Consider the following 22,872-nt stretch of genomic DNA (forward strand, 5'->3'; position numbering starts at 1 on the left):
CGGAGAAGGAGGAAGCCGAGGCGAGGCGGACGGCAACTCCGGCGAGCTCGCAGCGAAGGTGTTGCTGGCGTGGGTTGATGCGAAGGAGCGGTTTCACGGACTCGTAGTGCCTCTGCGAACTCGATGGAGGAGGAAATGAGGTCGGAGCACGGAGAACAGCGAGCTCAAACCGAGCCCGGCAATGGCGGCTGTACCGCGCGGAAATGGGTGCTGGAGAGTGGGGAAGGGCTCGGGTAGTGGTGGAGCGGTGGAGGCGCGTGCTCGCGGTGCCGAGGCCCAGCTTATATAGGGCGGAGAGGGAGCGAAAGAGGAGCCGGTCGCGAGCTCAGAGGCATGCCACCCATGGCGACTACGATTGGCGCACCTGAGGTGTGCGGATGGCGCTGCGACTGCTACAAGGGTAGGGGGACAGGGAAGGAAGGGAGGGGGCCGGGTCCTCGCGGCGGGCGAGCTTGGTTGCGGCAGGAGCGGGAGGAGATGGGTTGCTGCTCGCGGGCTGCCGGCGTGCTGCTGCTGCTGCTCGCCGTGGCCGTGGCCGCGTCGGGATGGAGAGAGAGGAGGAAGAAGATGATGACATGTGGTGTCCGCGTGTCAGTGACAGAGGAGATGAAGTATACGTCTTTGTATACGTCTGTAGCTGGGCTTAGGCTGTGTCCATATGTATTCAGTGACATTTTTGTGAAAAACGAAGAATTATAATGACATGCTTCAAAATAGACGAATACTAACGGCATTTTTCTGAACATCGAAAATTATAATGACATCCAATTAACCCTTTTATTTGAGGTTTGTCTCAGTCTCGGGGAAGCGCTGGCGAGAAACGCCAATAGGCTGTGGCCGAACCGTCGTCAAATTCTCCCCGTGGCAGCCCGATCATGGCGTCGCCGCCGGCGGATCCGCAGCCGAAGAAACGTAAGGTCGCCGACGCCCAGGACCCAAGCCCCTCCTCCTCCAATCCGGCGCCCGCGCGGCTTCCTTCCCCTGCCCCGCCGCCTCCCGAAACCCTAGGTGCTGTGGCGCCTTCAACCTCCTCCCCACCTCTGACGGAAACGGCATCGCAGCCGCCGGAGGAGGTGAGGCTTCAAAAGCTCCGCAACCAGGAGGAGCTGAGAAATGTCTTCCAGCGCTACAACCGTATCCGCAAGTACATACAGGAGCACAAAGACGGCGGCCTCACGCCCGAGCTGGAGCAGGACTTTCTCTACCTCATCTCCGCCTCCCGAGGTGTCTAAACTCCTCCTTCTCTCTGTCGTGATGACATACAACAAAACTGGCATTACGTTCGTTGTTACTTGATGTCGTGATTTGCTATAGCCTGTGTAAGTATGTAGGCTTGAATCAGCTCCACATTCAAGAGTACGTTTGTTTGTTGCTGCAATAGTTTATACTATACCAGGAGAGGGAAAACATATGCCGGGTTTTAGGAATGTTTAATAGATAGACTGTGAATTCAGATCTAAACAAATGGAACCATGTAACTTGACATAAGAGTTACCGCTTCACATGGATTTCATGCAGTAGCTTGTTCATTTTCACTAATTTCCTTTGGTTGATTTGCAACCGACAAGAGTTTATTGATCTTCAATTAACTTATCTGGCTATTCATTCCATTACCCCGTGTCTTATCTGTAGTGAATGTTGTTTTAAGTACACCGTAATGACATTGTATACCAATAATGATAAATTCTGCATGAAATTTCTGTGCTAGTAACTACAATTTGGAAGTTGTTTTAAGTACTACCACATCATTGATCGAAATCAAAACGAGCTTGTTGAAATTCGGATATGTTGTTTGTTATATATCTTTAAGGTAAGACAAAGTGTTATTCATGATTAAATTATCCATTATCCGTGGAACTATAAAACTTGATCCTAAAAGCTTACTTCACTACAGATGTCCTAATTTTCTCTTTAGCAATTATGCTTCTCCATGCTTTGTGACCAGTTTGTTTAGCAAATAGTGAGGAGAAAATTTTCCAAGAGATGGGAAGGTGAATAAATCCAGGAATTGCACATTCTTAAAAGAGTTAGGAGTTTATCTGCCAATTTATTATCTGTTACAGCTTTTGCTCATAATGTGTCAGATTTAAAGGTGTTATCTTTTTCTTTGGCTTAACTTTATTAACTAACAGAGCGCTATTAATGGCTAAAACTTCTGGAGTACAACGGAACTTTATTTGCACAGCTTAAGGCTGTTATTTTGGTAAAGAATCAGTCTCTTCCATGTTTACAAACCATCGTTATTTTTTCCTTGTTCATCCATACAGGTTGTGAAAGCGTACAATGTTTTCTATCTTTGCCAATCCCTCGATTTGCCTCACGCTGTCCTACTGCACTCGAGGCGGCAACTAAAGTTACCATCAACATGTACAAATGCAACATGGCCACTGTAAAGAGAGGGGAGGATTTGAAAGGTGTGCCATGCAAGACAGCTAAAGCATGTATCATTGGCTTAACTCACATATGCTCTGCAGCATCTTCTGAAGAACTCAAGTCATCTGTTATGAAAGGAATCTGCTCTGTCGTTTATAGAACTGTTCTCTCCTTCTTCATTTCAACCTTGGAGGGGAAGGATATCTATCGTATGATCTATACAAAACATGCAATGCTTCAGGACCCTGTGACGTTATTAGAAACTTTAAAATTGGAGTTGGACAATGCTAAGCAACCAACAATTGATAATTTATCTGAACTGGGAGCTATTTGCTTGCTTTGCACATTCCTTTTGTTCCCAGAGAATATACTAGAAGCCTGTTTTACGCTGCTTGCTTCTGCAGAATGTGATGATGTAAAAGGAGAAGGGTTATACCTTTTAAATCAGTTGACCTGTCATCTGACCTGTAATGCTGCAAATGTTGCTATGGGTGATAAGATTGATGAGCAGTGTCCTGTGATGGAAGGAAATCTGTCCAGCACCAATAAAATTGTTGATTCAAATCCTGTTGTTTCGGAAAATGCTATGGAGTCAAATGAGTGTTACATCACAATGGTATGGATCATTTTCTATTGATGCTGAACTTTCACCTTCTAACTATAGGAAGACAATGATGGTTATAGCATACCCTATTTAACTGCTAAGAACAATTTGTAAATGATTAGGGATCTGTTGTTTATATTCTAGTTATGCATCACAAGGTTCTACTTGCACTTAAAGTTAAAATTGACTCAGAAAGTTTTATATCTAGGAACTTCTTTGTAATTTTGCACTTAACTTTGTCTTAAAAAATATGCTGTATAACTTCCTCTTCATTTTTTCCATCCATTTTTCTTATTTGTTTCTTACAATCTTACTAAGTTAAATTTGCAGGCCATCTCTAGGCATCCATCTCTGAGACGTTGGATATTATCAAGGTACAAGAAATTATGTGATTCTTGTAAACCTGCTGTGGTTTCTGAGGTGTCATCTTGTTTGAAAGTTCTGGGCTCTTTGTCAGAACCTTCTGAGGATAAAAGTCACACAGGCAATGAATCATCAGTGCTGGAGAAACTTGACAACAACGTCAGAGAAAATATGCGACCAGATGAACTAATTTCTTCGTCTGAGCAGGGAGCACTTGCAAAAACTGAGAGTGTCAATAATTATGGAAATAAGTCTTCACAGAACATGAATGTGGACATGGTTTGTTCTGATAATCAGAAATCTGATGTGCTCACAGATGCAAAATTGAATGACTTCAAAGAACGGACTGTTGTCTCTGATGCACGGCATCAAGGTACAAGACGGGATTTGCTTATGCCAAAATCCGTGTATGATCCTGCTGGAGGATCTACATCACTTACTTCTCCAGGACAACATTTTGGAAGGGCAAAGCATTTATTTTCTGAACCATTTGATATTTATGGCACTTATGTTGCAAGGGATGTGATTTCAGTTTCAAAGGAACTTTGGGTTGGTTCACTGGGAAATAGAGCTACGGAGTCACTGGTCAGATCCAAGTTTGAGGAGTTTGGCCCATTAGTAAATTTTTTGTTCTATCCATCCAAATTTTTTTCCTTAGTTGAGTATAGAAACATATCACATGCTGTGCATGCATGTGGATATATGCAGGGCTCATCTATTTGGGGCGGTTTTCTTCAAATAAGGTATTTAGACAGGCTTATAGGTAGTAAGGGATTTATTCGTGGTATAGCTATTGGTGAAAGCCGTCATATTTATGTTGCTAAAGTGAAGAATAAAAAAGACAAAGATGAGGTTTTTGATGAGTTAAAGATGGCAGGGCTGAAGTGGCCATCTGGGATTACTGATATCTCTGGTGAAAATGCTTTGCTTCTTGAATTTGAGACGGCAGTTGATGCAGCTACTGCGAAATTCTATATTAGGCACCAAGCTCCTCCAGATGTTTGCTCCAGGGATATGAATCCACCTGGTCATCAGCTTTTGGTGCAAAATATAGACCACTCAGTCCCTGACATCGACTTAATCAATGCCTTCTCTCAATTCGGTGAGGTCATCAGGAACCAATTCAATAGGTCTGATAGCAGCTGCTTTATAGTTTATAGATCACAAGATGCCGCTGCCCGTGCAAAATCACACTTACATGGAGCACGATTTGGGTTGAAGTCACTTAGTGTTGAATTAAGGACATGCAGTGCAGGATCTGTTCATGATAAAACAGTGCCACCTGCCGCTCCATTGTTAGGCCAGAGTGTTCCTGACAACAGCGTGCACCATGAGATCAGGTCAGCTTAACCTTTTTTCCCCTTAATTCTTTTAGTTGGTTTATGCCCGTGCGTTGCAATGGGAGCTGAATAATTTCCATGCAATAAAAGAAGAATGAAAAACATATTGTTTTGGGCCACAGTATAAGACATAGAAGCATTAATTTTACATAAGTATCATTGCAAACAATTGTGTTGAAAACTACACTCCAAAGTACACGTAAACCTTGAGTATATATCAAGTATGTAATAAATAGTAGAAAGCTCTGTTGTATTATTTTCCCTTAGAATGTAGCCACAAGCAATTGTCATTTCCTTCATATATTTCTGAAACACCACACATACTAAGGCTCGGCTCCTATCATATGGTTCTCTAGGCATCTTTAGTCATATGGTTCTCTGGGCATCTTCAGTCATGTTCCGCAGAGTATTGTAATCTTCCTCTAGTTGCTATCATCATTGTCACCTCCCTCTATGCCTTGTTTTCATCTTTTAGGCTGCATCCACATCCTAAAACACAAATATGAATGTAATTTAGATACTTTTCCATGGAGAAATAAAATACCACACTCAGCAAATTTGCATGAAGACAATCTAAACAAAACTAAAATTTCCATGGAGAATATTTGATGCCTAAGTTTAACTGACAATTAATTCCATGTTGCCATAAAAAATTGTAGACTGCATTCCTTGCTTGCTTGAGACCGAAACCATAATGTCAGGCCTTTTTTATTTTAGTTGCTTTCTGCAACAGCAGCTGGTCACCACATTATGGTAGCTGCTGACACCACATTATGTAATTTGCTACATCTTTTACATGCCACAAGGGTAAACTTTCTTGTTACTTAACATACTCATTCCACTTTGGAACGCATGCAGGAATCCAAGAGTTCCAGGATATCATGCAGGATATGCAGCACCAGGGGATCGACCTATTTATGGTAAATCTAGTCTTTGATTAGTGGAACAGAATGCGAGCTTGTACATGATTAGTTTCCAATATAACAATGTGTTCCTTGATGTGCAGGTCCGCCACCTCCAAATACAAGCAGAGCTCCACAAGGAATTTTTCCTCGCCCACCTGTTTCCACACACCATGGTTCTGTAATACCACCGCCACCTATCCAAACCTCTTTTGTTCGTCCTATATATCCTGGTCCAGGGAGTCCCTGGGAGAACACTACTCCAAATCCACCGCCCTTCAGCCACGTTTCTCCCCGCATGATGCCTGGAAGTAGCTTCCGTGTTAATCCAGCTTCTCTTCCTTTCATACCCTCTTGTGTTACCCCTCTTCCACAGCTTCCTGGAGGTTCAGCACAGCATTCTGAGAAAATGCCACCGTCACTACCTCTGCCAACTATAGCTCCCCCACCATTTACACCTCTAGATATGCCACCTCCACCCCCACCGCCACTACCTATTTCCCAGCCACCTTTAGTGCCGCCACCCCCAAATTCTCCTCCGCCGCAACCTATCGCTGATTCATCTGACTCGCAAAAGTCAAGTTCTCACCCTCAATGGCAGGGTCCTCTTTTAAAAAGTGGCATGCATTATTGCAGAATCTATGCAAGCAGAATAGAGTTGGATACCTGCAGATATGAAAATTCTGTTTCTGAACCAGCAGAGTAAGAGTTGCATATGTTAATGCTCAATACTAATATATAATCTGCAGTATGAATATAGAAGTTTTCTTAAAATCATTTCGCTTGGACATTTCAGATGGCCTTCAGAGCTAGATGTGACAAAGCGCTCAGCTTTCCAGCATGTGAAGACAACTTTCAACAATACACCACCTAATAAGGTAAGGTTATATAAGGTCATATCACATTTCAAAAATATTTGCAGCCTAGTATAGTTTTGACATTTGTGTTATCTTGATGAAATGGGAAAGGGTGTTGTGTTCATGAGAACTTAACACACAAATTTCACATACCATGTAAAGTGTACCTGAACAACATTCTGCATTAAGAACCATGTTACCCATTTTTTTTACAATTTGGCCCTTTTTTTTGAAGAAAATTTACGTTTGGCTCCCTGGGAGATGTAAACTCATCTTTGGACCCTGGGGGTCGGCATCAGGACTCATGGCGCCGAGGTAACACGTCTTGGCGCCACAGATCTTGGCTCCGAGGTGCTTGGCCGTGCACAGCAGGATATCCTAGGTGGCGTTGATGTGGCCGGTACCTCGGCGCCAGAATACATGGCTCCGAGCTCAGCGCCACAGATCTTGGCGCCGACCTCAGAGCCGGTCAGATGATGTGCTGCGACGGAGGTGATGAGACGTGCAAGCGGTAGCAGGCCCACAGTCACTCTCTCTCTCTCTCTCGTAGTATGTGACTGCACAGGCGCGCTGGCGCTGGGGAGCAGCAGCAGGCACGGTAGTGCAGGGATTCCTGCGCAGCATACGAGAAATTACGAATCCTTTCTTCTCTCACTCGAGTACTGCCCCCTTTATTACTCTTTGCCGATATGCAGCTAGCAGATGCATCCGGTTGAACCGATGCTGGACTTGGCGAATCTACTTTTCTTGATCAATTTTTTAATCGTTGTAAGTTTGAAAACCCGAAACCAAATTGTCCAACTGATCTGACCTTTGCATTATTTAGAATTTAATCAACCTTTCAAGCCCAATATTGACCATGTTTTATTTTGCTAACAGGTCCACAATATTGACCATGGTTTTGCATGAGTATACAACTTGTAAAACCTGAAGTAGCATGGAGTTCGCTTGAACTTATCAGCCTGGCTTATTAGCCATGGTACAATATTTTCCTCTCGCAAGAAAACAGCATCAACAGGCTTATTAGCCGTAAAAACCATTAGCCGAACACTTTCGCGGGGTTCTACATATTATTTTTTTTATTACAACTGAACTTAATAGCGACTATACTGAAATTAATTCGCAAGAACACTATAGTCGCTTCCTGCATTTTGGTGGGGTGAGGCTCTTCTATTGTAACCCTAATGGGCTAATTTGGCAGCCCAATGCCCAAATCTAAGCCCTGTTAAACGGAGGAAAGGAATCGCACGCGGGAGAAATTGTGGCGGCGGCAGGGGGGGGTGGGGGGGAGGATTCCAGTGCGCCTCCTGCATTTTGGTGGGGCTAGGCTCTTCTATTGTAACCCTAATGGGCTAATTTGGCAGCCCAATGCCCAAATCTAAGCCCCGTTAAACAGGCCCATGGAAAACACAGCTCCCAGCCTGGTCGTCCCCCTCCTAGTCGGACGACTAATCGCGATTAAGCGATGATTAGTCGGACAACTAGGTTTCTGATCGAGCTAATCGCGTCGGTGTCCCTAGTCGACCTCCAGGGACCGATCAGAGTCGGACGACTTGTAAACATTGATGTACTAGCATAAAGACAATATTCTGTAGTTCATTATGCCAGTAGTTTTAGAGTTATATGTCACCTATAATTAGTGGGAGGATTTATCTTTTGTTTGATTTCTTGGATTAAGCAAGAATGAAATTTCTCTTGGGTTTCATCTCCATTGGAGTACTGGGTTTTAGATTAGGGAAAAGGAGCCCCGCCCTACTGGTGGCTCATATTGGGTCTCAGCTTAAACATACTGTAACTTGGTTCGGAGTAATAGACATGGTTGTTTTAACTATTAATTAGGAATGATTTTAATATGTTAAGGGTAGATAGGAAAATCCACTTGTGCTTTCTGATGTTGGAAAAATGATTTTTCCCCACTTTGCAGAGAGAAGTCTGCCGGCTCGTGCCTTGTTCAAATGGTGATCAGAGAGGGGTATGATCTATCAATAATGGCAACTAAATTACATTTTCTCTGTTTTATGTATCTATTGCAATGAATGAGTCATCCGATACTTCTAAAACTATCTTTAGTTGTTGTGCATATGTGATTACATTAATCTTGCACTAGACCTTAAGCAAACAGCAAATGAAATCATTATGGCAGGAACTCTGCCTTTCAATTTAGAGGGAAAGAGAGTTTAAAACAACAAAATCTAGGGCAAGCAAAAGAGGCCTTCTGTTGTGATTTCTTTAGTGGGGAAAACTGAATGAATTTGGCATTTGTGGCAGAAAATTCTTTGCTGAAATTGTCAATTGTGACCATGTAATTTTGAGTTTGTAGGTGTTTTGTGTTTGTAAGTTAATACTAGTTCAATAGACTACAGTTGCATAGGCGGACCCAGGGCCCGGCGACCCTGGGCACCTGCCCGGGCTCTCTACGGCGACCACCTGACGCAGGGCAGCAGAGCCAGTGCAGCACCGCAGCTCTGGAGAATGCAGCGTCTTGGTTAGCACGTCGATCACTACCTGCTCCATAATCAATCACTTCGTTGGTTCTCGAATCTCGACTCTCACAGAGCGACAAACAAGCAGCTGATAGTACTCTCAGATACTACCATGTAGCAATTCATATTAATTTTTTATTTTTACTCAACAGTTAAATTACCATTCTTCGACGGTCTCATAAAAATGTTTAAAAATGTATGTAGCGTATACCTGTGAGCTTACATAGTCTATATTAGACTTTTGGTAGCAATTTGTTAATGTACAATTTATTTTTATTGTCATAATTACGGAGATAATTGGTGATATCTCCTTTTCCTTGCTCCCTGATTGGTGGCTTGACCGGCTCCGGCTTCAGCTCTAATCTCCTTCATGTATTGTAAAGTAACTATTTTTATATTTTTCTCAAAAAGAACAGGAGCTGGTAAAACCATACTTTTTAGTTTATATCAGCAGTTGATATGTTTATGCGAACTTGTTTTTCATTCTTATGTTCGCCCAGGCTCTAGAAAATTTCTAGGTCCGCCACTGTACAGCTGTATGGCATTTTATCTCTGCCTGTGTTCCATGACAGCAATACTATCGTCATTTAATCAAGCCTGGAAACCGGGTTGTCTGAGATCATGTGGAAACTAGATTTCATTGTTATGTTCTTGATAACTAATGGCCAAGTAGTTAACTGGAGTGTTTTGTATCTTGCAGTTCCGGGATTTCATAAGCTATCTGGTACAGAAAGACTGCGCTGGCGTGATTAGGATTCCTGCTGTGAAGGCCATGTGGACGAGGATACTATTTATCCTTCCTCCCACATCTGATACATGTGGCATGGTAGGAATCCCCCCTGTTCCAGCGGACACTATGATTGTTGTAATTTTGCCCAAGGAAACAACCATCGAAGCATCATGACAATTGTGTGCTACATGTATGTTAGCTTTGTCGATGCTAAGGTTTTTGTAGAGCTTTGAACTCCGTAGCAGTAATGTGAAAACTGTGCATAACCGTTGGCTACTATGCGGTGTTAGCATTGTTATACAGGGGTTCAGCTTAGTTCTCTGTGAAGTGTGAATTCTATCGAAATCTAGCTCTGCGGTGGGAACTCGTGCACCAGTCAGTCAGTCACCATGCTCTGCAACTGTGCAGGCGGTGTAGGGCTTCCTGACCCAGACTAGTAACATCCTGGTCTGGTCTTGCCGCCGTGCCCGTCCGGGCTGCACTGCCACCCATGGTGTGTGTGGGACCCTGCTAAGCCTAAAAGATGGGGGCTCCACAGCCGGAAGGGTGGATTATTGTGAATGTTGACCCAGTGGTTTTCGCCAAATCACACGAGTGTGGAGTTGGGGCAGGGATGACACAGTGGCTGCTTGCAGGCAGCACTGATGAGATCTCTCTCCAGGCAATAGCTTTTAGGAATACAGTTCTCTTCGCCTCAGGACTCTTAACTAATCACTTAATCAGGCGATAATTGCTTTAGATTATCTCTACAGTACAAAAGTTCCAACAGATGCAAGGATCGCTTCGAAGCCTGTTGATCGGCACCGGCTGGACCAAGAAGACACACAGTGCTTGGCTGCGGTGCGCGCGCCAATTCATGATGTGGTCATACAAACCATAGGCAGTTTGTATCGCACAAGTTTGTTTAGATGATGATGACATGCTGGCATCTTATATTGACTTGTCTCTTGCGTATAGTAAGCAAGGGTTTTCAGATTCAATCTATTATTCCCATCTACAACGCCGCGCCGTCGAAGCGGTTCAAAGCTAGTTTTATGTTTAGTTGGGTTCGTGCTCAGTCATCAAGCTAGTTTTACTTTGCAACAATCTTCTCAGTTGGCTGTCTAATCAACTGTGGGAATTGGGAGTGAACAAGGCTGAACAAGACTAACCGATCGATTACTTGCCTTCGCGAAAATAGTAAAGAAAAGTCAAGTACAATTTAAGTATCGTTAAGACAAGTCAAGAAGGTTAAACCAGTACTAATAAGGCAGTACAAACTCAGTTCCAAGAATCTCCAACGCAAAAAATCAACAGATACAGCAATTCGCTGTCTGAAGCTACAACAAGTTAAGGAGCTAAATCAATCTACAGCGTGTTTGATCATGCGTCCGGCACCATCGGCTCATTGCGAGAAGTCGATGCTAGGCAACAAATCAGGCAGAGAGTTCATGAAAATGAAACTGTCGTCGTCCACCAACGCGGGCAAGTCTAAGTCTTGATCGTAGCCTGCTCCTGCGCCCACCCCATCAGCAGGATTGGGGTTGACAACATCCGCCACCATCACAGGAAAAGAAGTGTCGTACTCGAGCTGCGGTGCCGGCGGGTACTCATTGATGAACAGGGCAGCAGGGTCTTCCTCCGCGGCAGCAGTAGCACTACAGGTAGCGGTGGCGATTGCTCCTGCTTCATCATCCACTTCCTCCTCGTTCTCGAACTCGTCGTCGTCGCCCCTATGCTGCGCATCCCTGCTGTTGCCGTGGCCGCTGAAGCGGATGCAGTACACCCTCACCGGCGACCGCGCGAACTCGGGTGGGGCGGTGATGGAGTACTCGTGCATGACCCAGCCCGTGCTGCCCTTGACACCGTGCTCCTGGAAGTTGAGCCCGTACTTGTCCCACTCGATCTTCATCTTCTCGGCGCTGCCGTGCACGCGCACGAGCACGCGCAGCTTCTTCTTGACCTCCTGCGTCCTGCCCTTCTTCCTGCTGGCGCTTCCTCTTTCCCTGCCCTTGCCAGGTCCCGTGTCCCGCGCAGGTCCGCTTCTGGCGGTTGCCCTTGGCGTTCATGGCCTGACACGCCGCGAAGAAGAAGGCCTGATGCTTCCGCCCGTGCTTCTCGAGGAGAGCCCAAGGCGGCACGCTCAGCGGATCGTCCTCGATGATGTCGTTCGGCAGGAGGGGCTGGTCCTGGATGCGAGGGAGCAGGCAAAGCTCGACCACCTCCTCGTCAGTGGGCACGAAACGGTAGCCAGGAGGAAGACTCTGCTCCGTGGCCATGGACGGTGGCTCTATTGCTCCGGCCGGCGGCGGCTCGCTAGGGATTTTCAGCGTGCGTGGTGTGGTGTGGCGGCAGAGAGGAAAAACGAGAAAGGATCGGAGTGGGCGCTAGGGAACAGGGAGCATTTATAAAACGGCGAGAAGGGGAGGCGAGAACCCAAAACAGACTCGACTCTGCAGCGGCCACGGGAAATTAAAACAAATCCGACTACCGGCGATAACGTATCAAGTTAGGAGTAGGAAACATTACAATGATGCCCTCCTGTTTTTTTAAGGCAAATCACGTATTCATTAGAGACAACGTTCAGGCAAATCTGCAACAAGTTCACTTAGGGTATGTTTCGTTTGAGGAAGCATAGATGGGATATGACCATCTATGGATTTTGTGGATATAGATAGCCATTCTGTTTGGTTGATGGATAAAGCAAGTTAATTTTCTGTTTGGATAGGACAAGCCATTTTTCTGTACGGTTGATGAATGAGGATGAAGAAGGCAGCTGCAGTCACCATCTATCAAAACTGGTGATGTTAACGTGCACAACAGCTTCAACATATATACATGGTTACTGAATTATTTATGTAAATAAAGAAAAGAATTTCCAAAAGAAAACAAAAAAGAGAGAAAAACAGACCCACCCCACAAATCTCACGCACGCTACAGGAACCAACACGCACGCACACGACACCACACACGGACGGCCTTATCCCCTCCCCTTTTTCGGCCAATTTCTACTTTTCTACTTTTAATTTAAAATATCCTAAATTCAAATTCGGAATATACCATTTAAAAAAAAAACGAATTTGGCTCATTATAGGCCCAGCAAGGAGCTCTATGCGTGGCTGGGAGGGGTGCGCCTAGATGTTTTTATATAGGCCATTGGCACCCTTGCTCCCGTGTATCTAAGCGAGGTGGTACTAAATGAATTGAGAAGGGAGCGCCTGACAGCTGGCGCTTGCAGCTTGCATGCAAGAGGGAGAGGTCGCTGCGTGCTGGTGCCAGCCTGCCATGCTGAGCAGCCCATCGGGCAAGTGGTCTGTTGGGCCAAGCGTGAATTGAAGGAGTGTAGGGACGAGAAAGTAGCCCAAAATAGATTTTGTATTTTTGTGACGATTTTGTAATTTCCATAAAATCAAGGACGAGGATTTGAAGTGATTTGATTTAAATTCTAAGAAGAGATTTGGGTTAGAGATTCAAGGTAAATATTTTTGGTGTCACAAATAAATTCGAGAAAGCATATCAACACATGAAAATGCATATGGTGAATTTTAATGCAAGGCTTAAAATAGCTTTGCAGAAAATAAGTTTTAAATTGTTGATAAATTTAAAATTTTCAATTTTTAGTGAATTTTAGCATGAGGGAAAACATAGGGGTTACAACTTGATGATACAGGTTGGTATTCCGTATTGAATTTTCGCATACCGACCGTGTTCGACATAATTCCGCTCGAATTGGTTCGTTTCCGAAATTCTAGATATTTCGTAAGTTCGTGTTCGTTTTCGTGTCCGGCTTGTCCGCTTTCGCTTTCGTATTTCAAATGTAAAAGTAGAAAATGATTGAGGAGTTTTTCGACCGAGTTCGACCGTTTTCATCCTTAGTCGCTCGTCCTCTCCCTCGGCGCCTCCTCCGGATGCTCCAGGGCAGGACCTCGCTCCTTCCATGGCTGCCTCCGTCTTCCACCTCGTAGATATAGCCCCTACTTCCCCTCTCTCTCTCTCTCTCTCTCTCTCTCTCTCTCTCTCTCTCTCTCTCTCTCCCCGACGCAGCTCCTGCTCGCACCCCTCACCTACGTGCTCTACCGAGCAGGCACCAGCGGGGAAGAGATGACCGGCAGCGGCAGGGCAAGGCGAGCAGCGTCGCCGTGGCTTGAGACGAGGAGTAGGGAGAGATGGGAGCCATCAGGAAAAAGAGTGGTGACGACCGGGAGGTGAGGACATTCTCCGTGCGCGCTCCCACCTCTCTTCCCGCGTGCCCGTGACCAGCCGTGGACAAGCTTAGGTGACGTTTGATCCGGCGACTAAAATTTTAGGAGGTATATCGAGAGGATGTTGCATGAGGTATTTAGATACTAATAAAAAAATAAATTACATAATCCGTCAGTACTCCACGAGACGAAATTTTTAAGTCTAATTAATCGGTCATTAGCATATATGTACTGTAGCACTACATTATCAAATCATGGACTAATTAGGTTTAAAAGATTCGTCTCGCAAATTAGTCACAAATTATGTAATTAGTTTCGTAATTAATCTATATTTAATATTTCATGCATGTGTCCAAATATTCGATGGGACGGCGACTAAAATTTAGGAGGGACAACCAAACACTACCTTATTCGCCAGATTTTTAGGGACAGCTGTATCCAACATCTTGAGGGAATATTCCCTAAAGTGGATATCCATGGCCATCGTATCCATCCAACCAAACAACACTCGTCCAGGAATATCCATGTGCCATCCATAGATATCTATGGAACTAAACACACCCTTACAAACTCATGTCTTTGGCTTGTTAACAGCTCAGTATCAGAGGACAACATACTCCATAAGCAGCTAAAGCATCAAACACCTTATTACAACACCTGCTACAATTTGAGATAACGCATGATGAAAATTTAGATCGCATTATTTGTTGGGCTTGTCCTATGAGGCCTCCGACACCACTTCGATCAATTTCATTCGCTTTAAGAGCAGAGACCAACACAGAAGCGTCCATCTCTATAATGATGCGCGGCATGCCCATTTATGAAGCAAAAAGCAAACCTTTGTATGTCGGCATTGCCTCAGTGTGTAGAACTGAAGTTGTTAGAGATCCAGATGATTTATTCAACTGCCTCTACATGAATGGTCCGGAGCAGAGTTTTTTCATAGAAATTTCATTGGATTCTTGTTCCTCCATTTTGCCGACATCAATACTAGTTTGGAACAAGAAATGGGTGAGGAATTTTCCATAGGAATGTCAAGAAAAAAGTACTTTTAGAGGAATAAAAAAGAGCTCTGGGCTCATGGGATCCTTTCATGCAACGCTGGCAAGGATGCTCTTTTATTTTTTGCGATTCAGAGGTTCATTATCAAGAAACATCAGGATTACACTTTTCAGTCAGCAGGTGATCAATACAGGTTGAGGCATAATGTTCATAAACCTTCATTCAAACAGAGGCCAATCCAAACTCTGAGTGGTGGGCAGAAACAGAGAGTTGCAATTGCTGGTGCATTAGCTGAAGCATCCAAAGTATTACTGCTGGACGAACTGACCACATTCTTAGATGAACATGACCAGGTACGGATCTCCTTCAAATTCTAGTTTTTATGATTCTGTGAATTTGTTTCCCAATCGTTGGAGCTTATCATCGTGCCTTATATTAGTTTTGTCTAACTTGCACTGTAATGTTTTATGGCAAATGCTCTGGTAAAACTTTTGTGTTCCTAAGTCATTTTACTGGTTGTGATATACATTAGTGACCGTTCTGCATTCTAATCTCAGTTTGCTGCAAGCCTGCAACTGCAGATAGGCGTGATAAAAGCAGTGAGGAACTCTGTGGCTGCTGACAGGGAGGTCGCCGTGTTATGTGGGTGACTCGTCGGTTGGAAGAGCTGAAATACGCAGATGGTGCCATCTATATAGAAGATGGCCAGATAATCATTCAAGGCGACGTCTCTACCATATCAAGATTTATAAAGAGAAAACAGGCACGCTACTCTGGTCATTTTGAACTCTAAATCCCGGAAGCTTTTTGGCAAAGCTTCTCTTGTGTAAATGGACTGATTGCAAAGCAACTTATTTTGTTATTGTCAACTGTAGTTTTGCTGGAGCATCGATTTTAGGCATTTTGCAAAGCAAATCATGTGTGGCATGCTTGGGTGCTTGCAACGTTGAATGTCTGCCTGTGATTCTATTCAATTGCAGGCATATATGAATACGGCTTGGCCTGGGAAAAGCCTGGTCCCTTTGGGCCAGGAGTCGCTGCTCGCAATAGATCATTTTTTTACTTTGGTTCAGGCCTGGTCTGGAAGAAGCCTGGCATCTTTGGGTTAAGTTGGGTTCGTGCTCAGTCATCAAGCTAGTTTTACTTTGCAATGGTCTGCACTGCTGGATGTTTAGTTAACTGTGGGAATTGGGAGTGAACAAGGCTGAAGGCCATGTTCGCTTTGCTGAAAAGTCAGGGCTAAAAGTACTGTTCGCTGATTTGTTATGAGAGAAAAACGTTGTTCGTTCGTTGAAATAGTACGGCTTATAAGACAAGCGAACAGGGCCTGAATCTCAATAATCCCTTATGCTTAAACATGGGAAGCCAACCGATTATTTATTTTGTTGGAGTTGCTTAGTAATGAAACGGAATGCACAACTTCATAGTAATTCTCACCTTCTGCAACATCTATCATGGTTCTTTCAGTATCATTCATCGTATATAAGTAGAACTGAAAAATAGTAACAAAACAATAGCAGAGACATAAGCAGATTTTTGAATCGTCCACACTCACCAATGATCACAAAAAAAGACATCATTTCGTCGTTAAGACAAGTCAAGAAGGTTAAACTAGTACTAACAGGGCAGCAGAAACTCTGTTTCATAAAAAAGGCAGTTCCTATGCAGGAATGGAAGAATCCACCAACGCACAAAATCAAAAGATACAGCAATTCGCTATCTCGAGCTACAACAAGGTAAGGAGCTAAATCGATCTACGGCGTGTTTGATCATGCATCGTCCGGCAGCATCGGCTCATTGGGAGAAGTCGAAACTAGGCAACAGGTCAGGCAAAGAGTTCATGTAGTCGAAACTGTCGTCATCCACCAACGTGGGCAAGTCCTGATCATAGCCTGCTCTTGCGTCCTCCACACCAGCGGGATTGGCGCTGACAACATCCACCGCCACCACAGGGAAAGCAGTGAGGTACTCTTCGACGAGCAGGGCAACGTCTTCCTCCGCAGCACTCCAGGTAGTGGTGGCGATTGCTCCTGCTTCATCATCATCCACTTCCTCCTCGTCCTCGAACTCGTCGTCGTCGCCCCTATGCTGCGCATCCCTGCTGTTCTTCTTGGCGTTCTTGCCGTGGCCACTGAAGCGGATGCAGTACACCCTCAGCGGCGACCGCGCGAGCTCGGGCGGGGCGGTGATGGAGTACTCGTGCATGACCCAGCCCGTGCTGCCCTTGACACCGTGCTCCTAGAAGTTGAGCCCGTACTTGTCCCACTCGATCTCGATCTTCTCGGCGCTGCCGTGCACGCGCACGCGTAGCTTCTTCTTGACCTCCTGCCCTTCTTCCTCCTGCTGGCGCTTCCTCTTGCCCTGCCCTTGCCAGGTCCCATGTCCCACGTAGGTCTGCTTCTGGCAGTTGCCCTTGGCGTTCATGGCCTGACACGCCGCGAAGAAGAAGGCCTGGTGCTTCCGCCCATGCTTCTCGAGGAGAGCCCACGGCGGCGCGCTTAGCGGATCGTCCTCGATGATGTCGTTCGGCAGGAGGGGCTGGTCCTGGATGCGAGGGAGCAGGCAAAGCTCGACCACCTCCTCGTCAGTGGGCACGAAACGGTAGCCAGGAGGAAGACCATGCTCCGTGGCCATGGACGGTGGCTCTAATGCTCCTGCCGGCGGCGGCTCACTGGGGATTATTGGCGTGGCGTGGCGTGGCATGGCGGCAGAGAGGAGAAACGAGAAAGGATCGGTGTGCGCGCTAGAGGAGAGGGGATCGAAGGCATTTATAAAACGGCGGGGGAAAAAACGCGTTGTGGATACAGCCTTCTCAAGTCGGACTCCGTCTCCGACCCTGCAGCGCGAAATTAAAACCAATCCGACTACCGACGATACCTTACCAAGTTATTAGGAGTAGGAAATAGTGATTCCCTCTCTCCTATTGGCGATGGCGGCTGGCATGACACTACTACTAGTAGAGATCAGGATGATTTATTGGACTGCCTTTTCTTGCGTTTGGAATAGAGTTTTTTCATACGAATTTCATAGGACCCTTGTTCGTCCATTTTCCTGACGTCATTGTCATTTTGGAACCAAGGAATGGGCGAGAGATTTTCAATAGATTCAACAACAAAACATGTACTCTCGTACGAATCAACAAAATGAGCCGGAGAGCTCTGTTCTACGAACCAAGGAATCAGACTCTGTTGCTCTTCTTCCTCACCGGAGAGCTACAGTTCTAAGAAAGAACATGTATCCATACCACAACCCATACGAACACGAAGGTGAGAGACAACTAATTCAAACAGGCACCCATTTCATCCGAACCATTTTAGGAAAGAGAAGACTAACAATCATGCCACATTTTGAAGCAAATCCAGCTGATTTTGGACTCGAAATATCATAAACAAAAATGCTAAATCCAATGCCCAGAAGTAAAAACCAAGAGCTGATGAGAAGCCGGATACCGGCTTGGCGTCCTTCTCCCCTACCCTTCACCTTCGATTTGCTGCCGCCTACACCATTTACGAGTTGGGCGATGGTGGATTGGGTTTTTGATTTTCTGTTGTTGAGAGGCATGAACGATGGAACCTGATGAAAGGGATAGATAAGACTGTGTCCAACCGGGCATGCAAACAGTGTCACAAACACAAAATAGGTCATTCACGGTGTTTTGCCTATAAAAAATAATGATCCAACAAAAGACCCAAACACCTCACCCATTTTACATACGAGGCTTGCCAAAACGCAAATCTGTGTCATCGAGAGAGACCGACGCAAATATCTGGCGTCATAGTGGTGGCCCCGTAGGAGCGTGGTGCGGCGAGGTCCGCCTCAGGGCGCGGCCAGCGGGTACCGCGGCGAGGCGGGGAGCGGGGATCCGGGGTCCTCCTCGCCCGCGACCTCTGAATCCGGGAGGAAGGGGAGGAATGGGTGCCGCCGCCAGCCAGATCCGGGAGGGAGGTGCGCCGTGCTCAACGAGGGAGGGGAGAGAGGGACGGGCGGCGCTATAACACCCTAATTTTGCATTTTCTAAAAAAATAGTCAAATTGATTTATTTAAGCAATTTATGTGAGCATTCAAACATAGGAAAGTAAAAAAAATTTATAAAACTAAAATCAAATATAAGATGAGCTACAAGTGATGCATACATGCTGCTGCATATTATTTTGTGAATGTTTGGTATTGATCAAAAATTTCAAAGAGAATTGAAATTTGAATTTAAAATGCTTTTGGAAAAATTATTTGGAAAAAGAAAAAGGAAAATTCTTTCTCTTCCCCCTTCTCTGTTTTTGGCCCGCATGGCTTTTCTCCCCACTGCGCCAGCCCAGCCCAGCCTTCCCCCTTGCTCACCGCGCCAGCCAACCTCGCGCGGCCCAGCAAGCGCGTCGGCCCAGCTTGGGCGCAACCACCGCCCGCGCCCGATCTTCTCGCGTCGTGGGAGCGCCCTCCCCGCGCCTGGCCTCTTTAAAACGGAGCCGCACCCGAGCTACCCCCCTGCTACCCCTCCCCGCTCCGTTTTCACCCTCGCTCGCGCCTCGGAGGCCGCAACCGACGCACGGCGAAGCACCGAAGACCGCTGTCCGCCGTCCGCCGTGACCCGCCTTCCCCGAGCCGTCTCCGACCCCGAGTTCCCCGCTGTGAGCCTCCCCATGCTCCCCTCTCTCTCCCCGACCTTTTTCTTTGGCGTTTGGTGGCTTCTAGCGCCGTAACTGCATGCGCCGTTAGCTCTTGGGCGCTGGCCATGGTGACCGCCGCCTCGGCCTTCCCCTCCGGCCACTTCTTTGGCCTAGCCGAGACTCCCTACTCCCCCCGCTAACCCTGGTGCCTTCGGGTCATCGACTCGTGAACCCTAGCCCCCGTACCATGCTCGCCGGAGCGCTCCACGCCACCGGCCATGGAGAGCCACCGCGGCTGCACTGTTCCCCGCCGGTGCCCCTTTCTCTCTCCCCCCACATCTAATCCAAGCCATCCGTTTCTTGATCGACGGCCCACGTAGGCCGATACCCTTTCGCGTGTAAATATGCTAAAGAGTCCCTCGGTTTCGGATGAATAGAACCCGTAGTCCAACGCGTATTTTCCCAAGTATGCATTCTCGTTTTGAAAGCGTAAAGTTCACTGCTTTAGTCTAAAATACGTTTTCAATATTTACAGAAATGCCGTTTGAACTGTTTTGCTTATAAAATCGTCGTTTTAGCTCCGAATTGATCCGTTCAAATCGCGTTAGCTTCGTAAATCCATAATCTACATGTTAGAACCACTGTTAGTCAAGTTTGGAACTTTTAAATTTTATGGTTAGATTTAATTAAATATATTGCTATAGGAAATCCCGTTTTAATCATAACTTTCGTATTTTAGCTCTGTTTTTTGTGAACTTCGCGTTGACGTGATCGTAGCGAGACGTAGATTATTTTCACAAACATTTTATCTTGTTTTCTATGCTGTTGGTGTACTATTCTAATGATAGGAATGTTTACTTTGCATGAATGCTTTTGGAATGTTGTATGTTGCTGTGTTGGTCGCGTTCAGACGGTGAGGAGAACGTTGGAGACCAAGAATTCTTCGACGACCAGCAGGACCAGCAAGAGTTTGTGAACCAAGGCAAGTATAGCATGGGCCTACCTTGATGTCCTATTTCACTTTAATCAATTACTCATGTGCATGTGTCTAATTTTGATAACCCTAAGGACATTCTAGACATTTGATGACTTGTTCCCTTGACTCCTATGGGGTAAATACATATGGGTAGATTGCTAGTGCTCTAACTGAACTTGATCTATATGATGATGAATGATTCTATGGAACTAAAAGTTTAACATGATTTATAACAACTGTTCTATAGGGCGAAGGTGCAAATGACTTTTGATCATGTTGCTCTCGGCCCTCCATAAGGATTTATCTGTCGGTAAAAGCTGGGACTGACAGTGCAACCGGGAGAGTCATATGGCTCTGACTTTAGCTCAGTAATATGACCTTTTCTAGCTAGTTAGAGGTTACCTTTTTGACACAAATGGGGCTTGCCACGTTGGGTATAGGGCTACCTCTGTTCCTATGTGTATAGCCACGATGGATATGTGCCATAGGAAAGGGAGGTTCCTACATCTGCCTGCCAAGGAAACCTAGCGGCCCTAACTTGTTAGAGAAACCTATGAAATGGCTTCATAGTGTACCCTGCCCGCTCACCTTGGCAGTGACATGGGAGTAATTAACCCGGACATATGGGAATCACGACTCGTGGTGAATGTGCACCACCTCTGCAGAGGGTAACAAACTGTTATAACAGCCGTGCTCACGGTCACGAGCAGCCCGAAAAACTCACAGAATAACTGGTTACTCGTTGTTGATCATTTAAGTTGTTCTATGATGATATATGGTACACTTGACCCTGATATATGTTCTTATGGGATTAAATGGGAGCTTAAGCATAATTTGATAATATCTGATAATAAAAGCTTATCGTACTAAAAATGCTAACTGCAGTAAACCAGTGTCAACCTTTTGAGCTTCATAACCCCATGTTAACATGTTAAGTACATGATGTACTTACGCTTGTTTATTTTCTTTATTTGGATAAAAATCCCGGATGGGTAACAGATGACAACGGGTATGAGAAATTCCTTGAGGATTTTTAGGCTTGTGGTCAACCAGTTGACCTTCCCTGTGATGAAGCTCCACGAGAGAGTTACCTTTTTATTTTCCGCTGTGTAATATAAGACTAAGTTATATTATGGATCTGATGTAAGGACACCGTGATGATACTTTAAGTAATTTGTCAGCTTGCGTGTGTAATTGATCCCTGGGCACACACGAGTTTTGTGCATTCAATTTTATCCTTAAAATTGGGTGTGACAAATTGGTATCAGAGCCGTGTTGACTGTAGGATGCAAGCCTAGTTAGAAAATGGTCGTTTTAGCATCTTTGCTCCTCTGGTTTCTTGCTTACTGTCTTATTCTTGTTATTTTATTAAAACATTTATACTTTTCATACCTTAATCTATTATATAAAATTGTTGATTCTAATTCTATCTCACTTTAAATCTATTGATGTCGCATAACCCGAAGACTGCTCGCCTCAGCACTGCTGGCTATCGTGCCCTGTTCACCCCACGTGCTCCACAGGCGGAGAAATAGATTGTGATCATCTTCGACAATGAGGAGATGGCTACCCCGACGCCTGCACCTGCTCCTACTCCAGCTGTCGCACCGGTCTATCCTGTCGTAGCTTCACCTGAGGAGTCGACAGCTACTTCCCCTACACCTGCACCATCCCCAGCTGTTCCCGTGGTGGATGAGGAGATAGGCTAGAAGTGCAAGTACTACTTCAAGCCAGCCCCAGAGATGGCCTACTACCACACCCTGCTCACTCACGTGCTGGACGACTACTACCCCGACCTGCACGCCTCCATCAGCTACCATTGTGCCGAGTACCAACATCCATTGGAGGCTACCTTCTGGAAGGTAGAGCTGGTGGTCACCGCTTGGAATGATGTCAAGAATGGACATGAGGTGGAGACTGTCCACCATGCCCCTGCTAGGAGAGCCCATGCCTTGGATGGCATGGAGGATGCAGCACAGAACGCCTACATCCACTACCATGGTCGTCGCTTTGAGGCCATGAGGGAGGATCGCTTTAGGTTCCTTCCTCGCAATGATCATGAGGGTGTTTGGCAGGTTTTGGCTCCATCAGAGAGTGACCCAACTCTGGAAGCAATGGTGCAGCATGTCCACGCTATGTAGGGGGTGGATGAGGAAGTCAAAGGAGAACTGCGTGCATCCTAAAGGGCTGAGAGGCGCCTCCAGAAGCAAGTGGATGAACTTCGAGCTCAACTTGGGCAGCCATCCATCTACAAGAAGAAGCGCCGGTCCTTCACCATGATTGACACCGCTCCATAGGTGTTAGGTGCCTTGATCTAGATTACCACGTCGTTAGTTTGTGTTTCTTATTTAGTCTTGTTTGGTCTTGTGAACTTGAATGATTAGATGTTTAATTTGTGAACTTAGTTGATTTGGTATTTGTTTGATTGTTGAAAGTTTGTGGGCATGTCCACAACTTCCT

The 22,872-nt window shown here is 45.6% G+C and overlaps 3 protein-coding genes across 4 annotated transcripts; 1 reads left to right on the forward strand and 2 right to left on the reverse strand.

Moving 5' to 3' along the window:
* Positions 1 to 793: 793 nt before the first annotated feature.
* On the forward strand, positions 794 to 9,973 carry LOC136450486 (uncharacterized). 2 transcript variants are annotated; one of them, XM_066450938.1, is made up of 8 exons: positions 794 to 1,224; positions 2,268 to 2,989; positions 3,308 to 4,680; positions 5,539 to 5,600; positions 5,687 to 6,284; positions 6,379 to 6,460; positions 8,364 to 8,411; positions 9,623 to 9,973. In XM_066450938.1, the coding sequence occupies exons 1-8, from the start codon at positions 876 to 878 to the stop codon at positions 9,824 to 9,826; spliced, it is 3,438 nt and encodes a 1,145-aa protein (XP_066307035.1). In that variant the 5' UTR covers positions 794 to 875; the 3' UTR covers positions 9,827 to 9,973. The 2 variants fall into 2 exon arrangements, with proteins under 2 accessions (XP_066307035.1, XP_066307036.1); XM_066450939.1 differs by lacking the exon at positions 8,364 to 8,411.
* Positions 9,974 to 10,935: 962 nt separating this feature from the next.
* Positions 10,936 to 11,976, reverse strand: LOC136455123 (NAC domain-containing protein 83-like). The gene is made up of 2 exons (XM_066455274.1): positions 11,648 to 11,976; positions 10,936 to 11,553 (listed from the first exon to the last, which is right to left on the reverse strand). The coding sequence occupies exons 1-2, from the start codon at positions 11,908 to 11,910 to the stop codon at positions 11,037 to 11,039; spliced, it is 780 nt and encodes a 259-aa protein (XP_066311371.1). The 5' UTR covers positions 11,911 to 11,976; the 3' UTR covers positions 10,936 to 11,036.
* A 5,097-nt stretch (positions 11,977 to 17,073) lies between these two features.
* Positions 17,074 to 17,538, reverse strand: LOC136455124 (NAC domain-containing protein 83-like). The gene has a single exon (XM_066455275.1). The coding sequence runs from the start codon at positions 17,536 to 17,538 to the stop codon at positions 17,074 to 17,076; it is 465 nt and encodes a 154-aa protein (XP_066311372.1).
* Between the last annotated feature and the right edge of the window lie 5,334 nt (positions 17,539 to 22,872).

The sequence above is a fragment of the Miscanthus floridulus genome, chromosome 5, assembly GCF_019320115.1.
Source record: "Miscanthus floridulus cultivar M001 chromosome 5, ASM1932011v1, whole genome shotgun sequence".
In the NCBI taxonomy this organism is placed as follows: domain Eukaryota; kingdom Viridiplantae; phylum Streptophyta; class Magnoliopsida; order Poales; family Poaceae; genus Miscanthus; species Miscanthus floridulus.

What these genes read in the sequence shown, in the direction of transcription:
- LOC136455123 (XM_066455274.1), bottom strand. Translation starts at nt 11,910, where the DNA reads ATGGCCACGGAGCAGAGTCTTCCTCCTGGCTACCGTTTCGTGCCCACT. An exon ending in TGCGCGGGACACGGGACCTG is followed by an intron (nt 11,554 to 11,647) that starts GCAAGGGCAGGG and finishes CGTGCACGGCAG; the next exon opens with CGCCGAGAAGATGAAGATCG.
- LOC136455124 (XM_066455275.1), bottom strand. Translation starts at nt 17,538, where the DNA reads ATGCCACGCCACGCCACGCCAATAATCCCCAGTGAGCCGCCGCCGGCA.
- LOC136450486 (XM_066450938.1), top strand. Translation starts at nt 876, where the DNA reads ATGGCGTCGCCGCCGGCGGATCCGCAGCCGAAGAAACGTAAGGTCGCC. An exon ending in CCTCATCTCCGCCTCCCGAG is followed by an intron (nt 1,225 to 2,267) that starts GTGTCTAAACTC and finishes TCATCCATACAG; the next exon opens with GTTGTGAAAGCGTACAATGT. An exon ending in TCTGTTTCTGAACCAGCAGA is followed by an intron (nt 6,285 to 6,378) that starts GTAAGAGTTGCA and finishes TGGACATTTCAG; the next exon opens with ATGGCCTTCAGAGCTAGATG.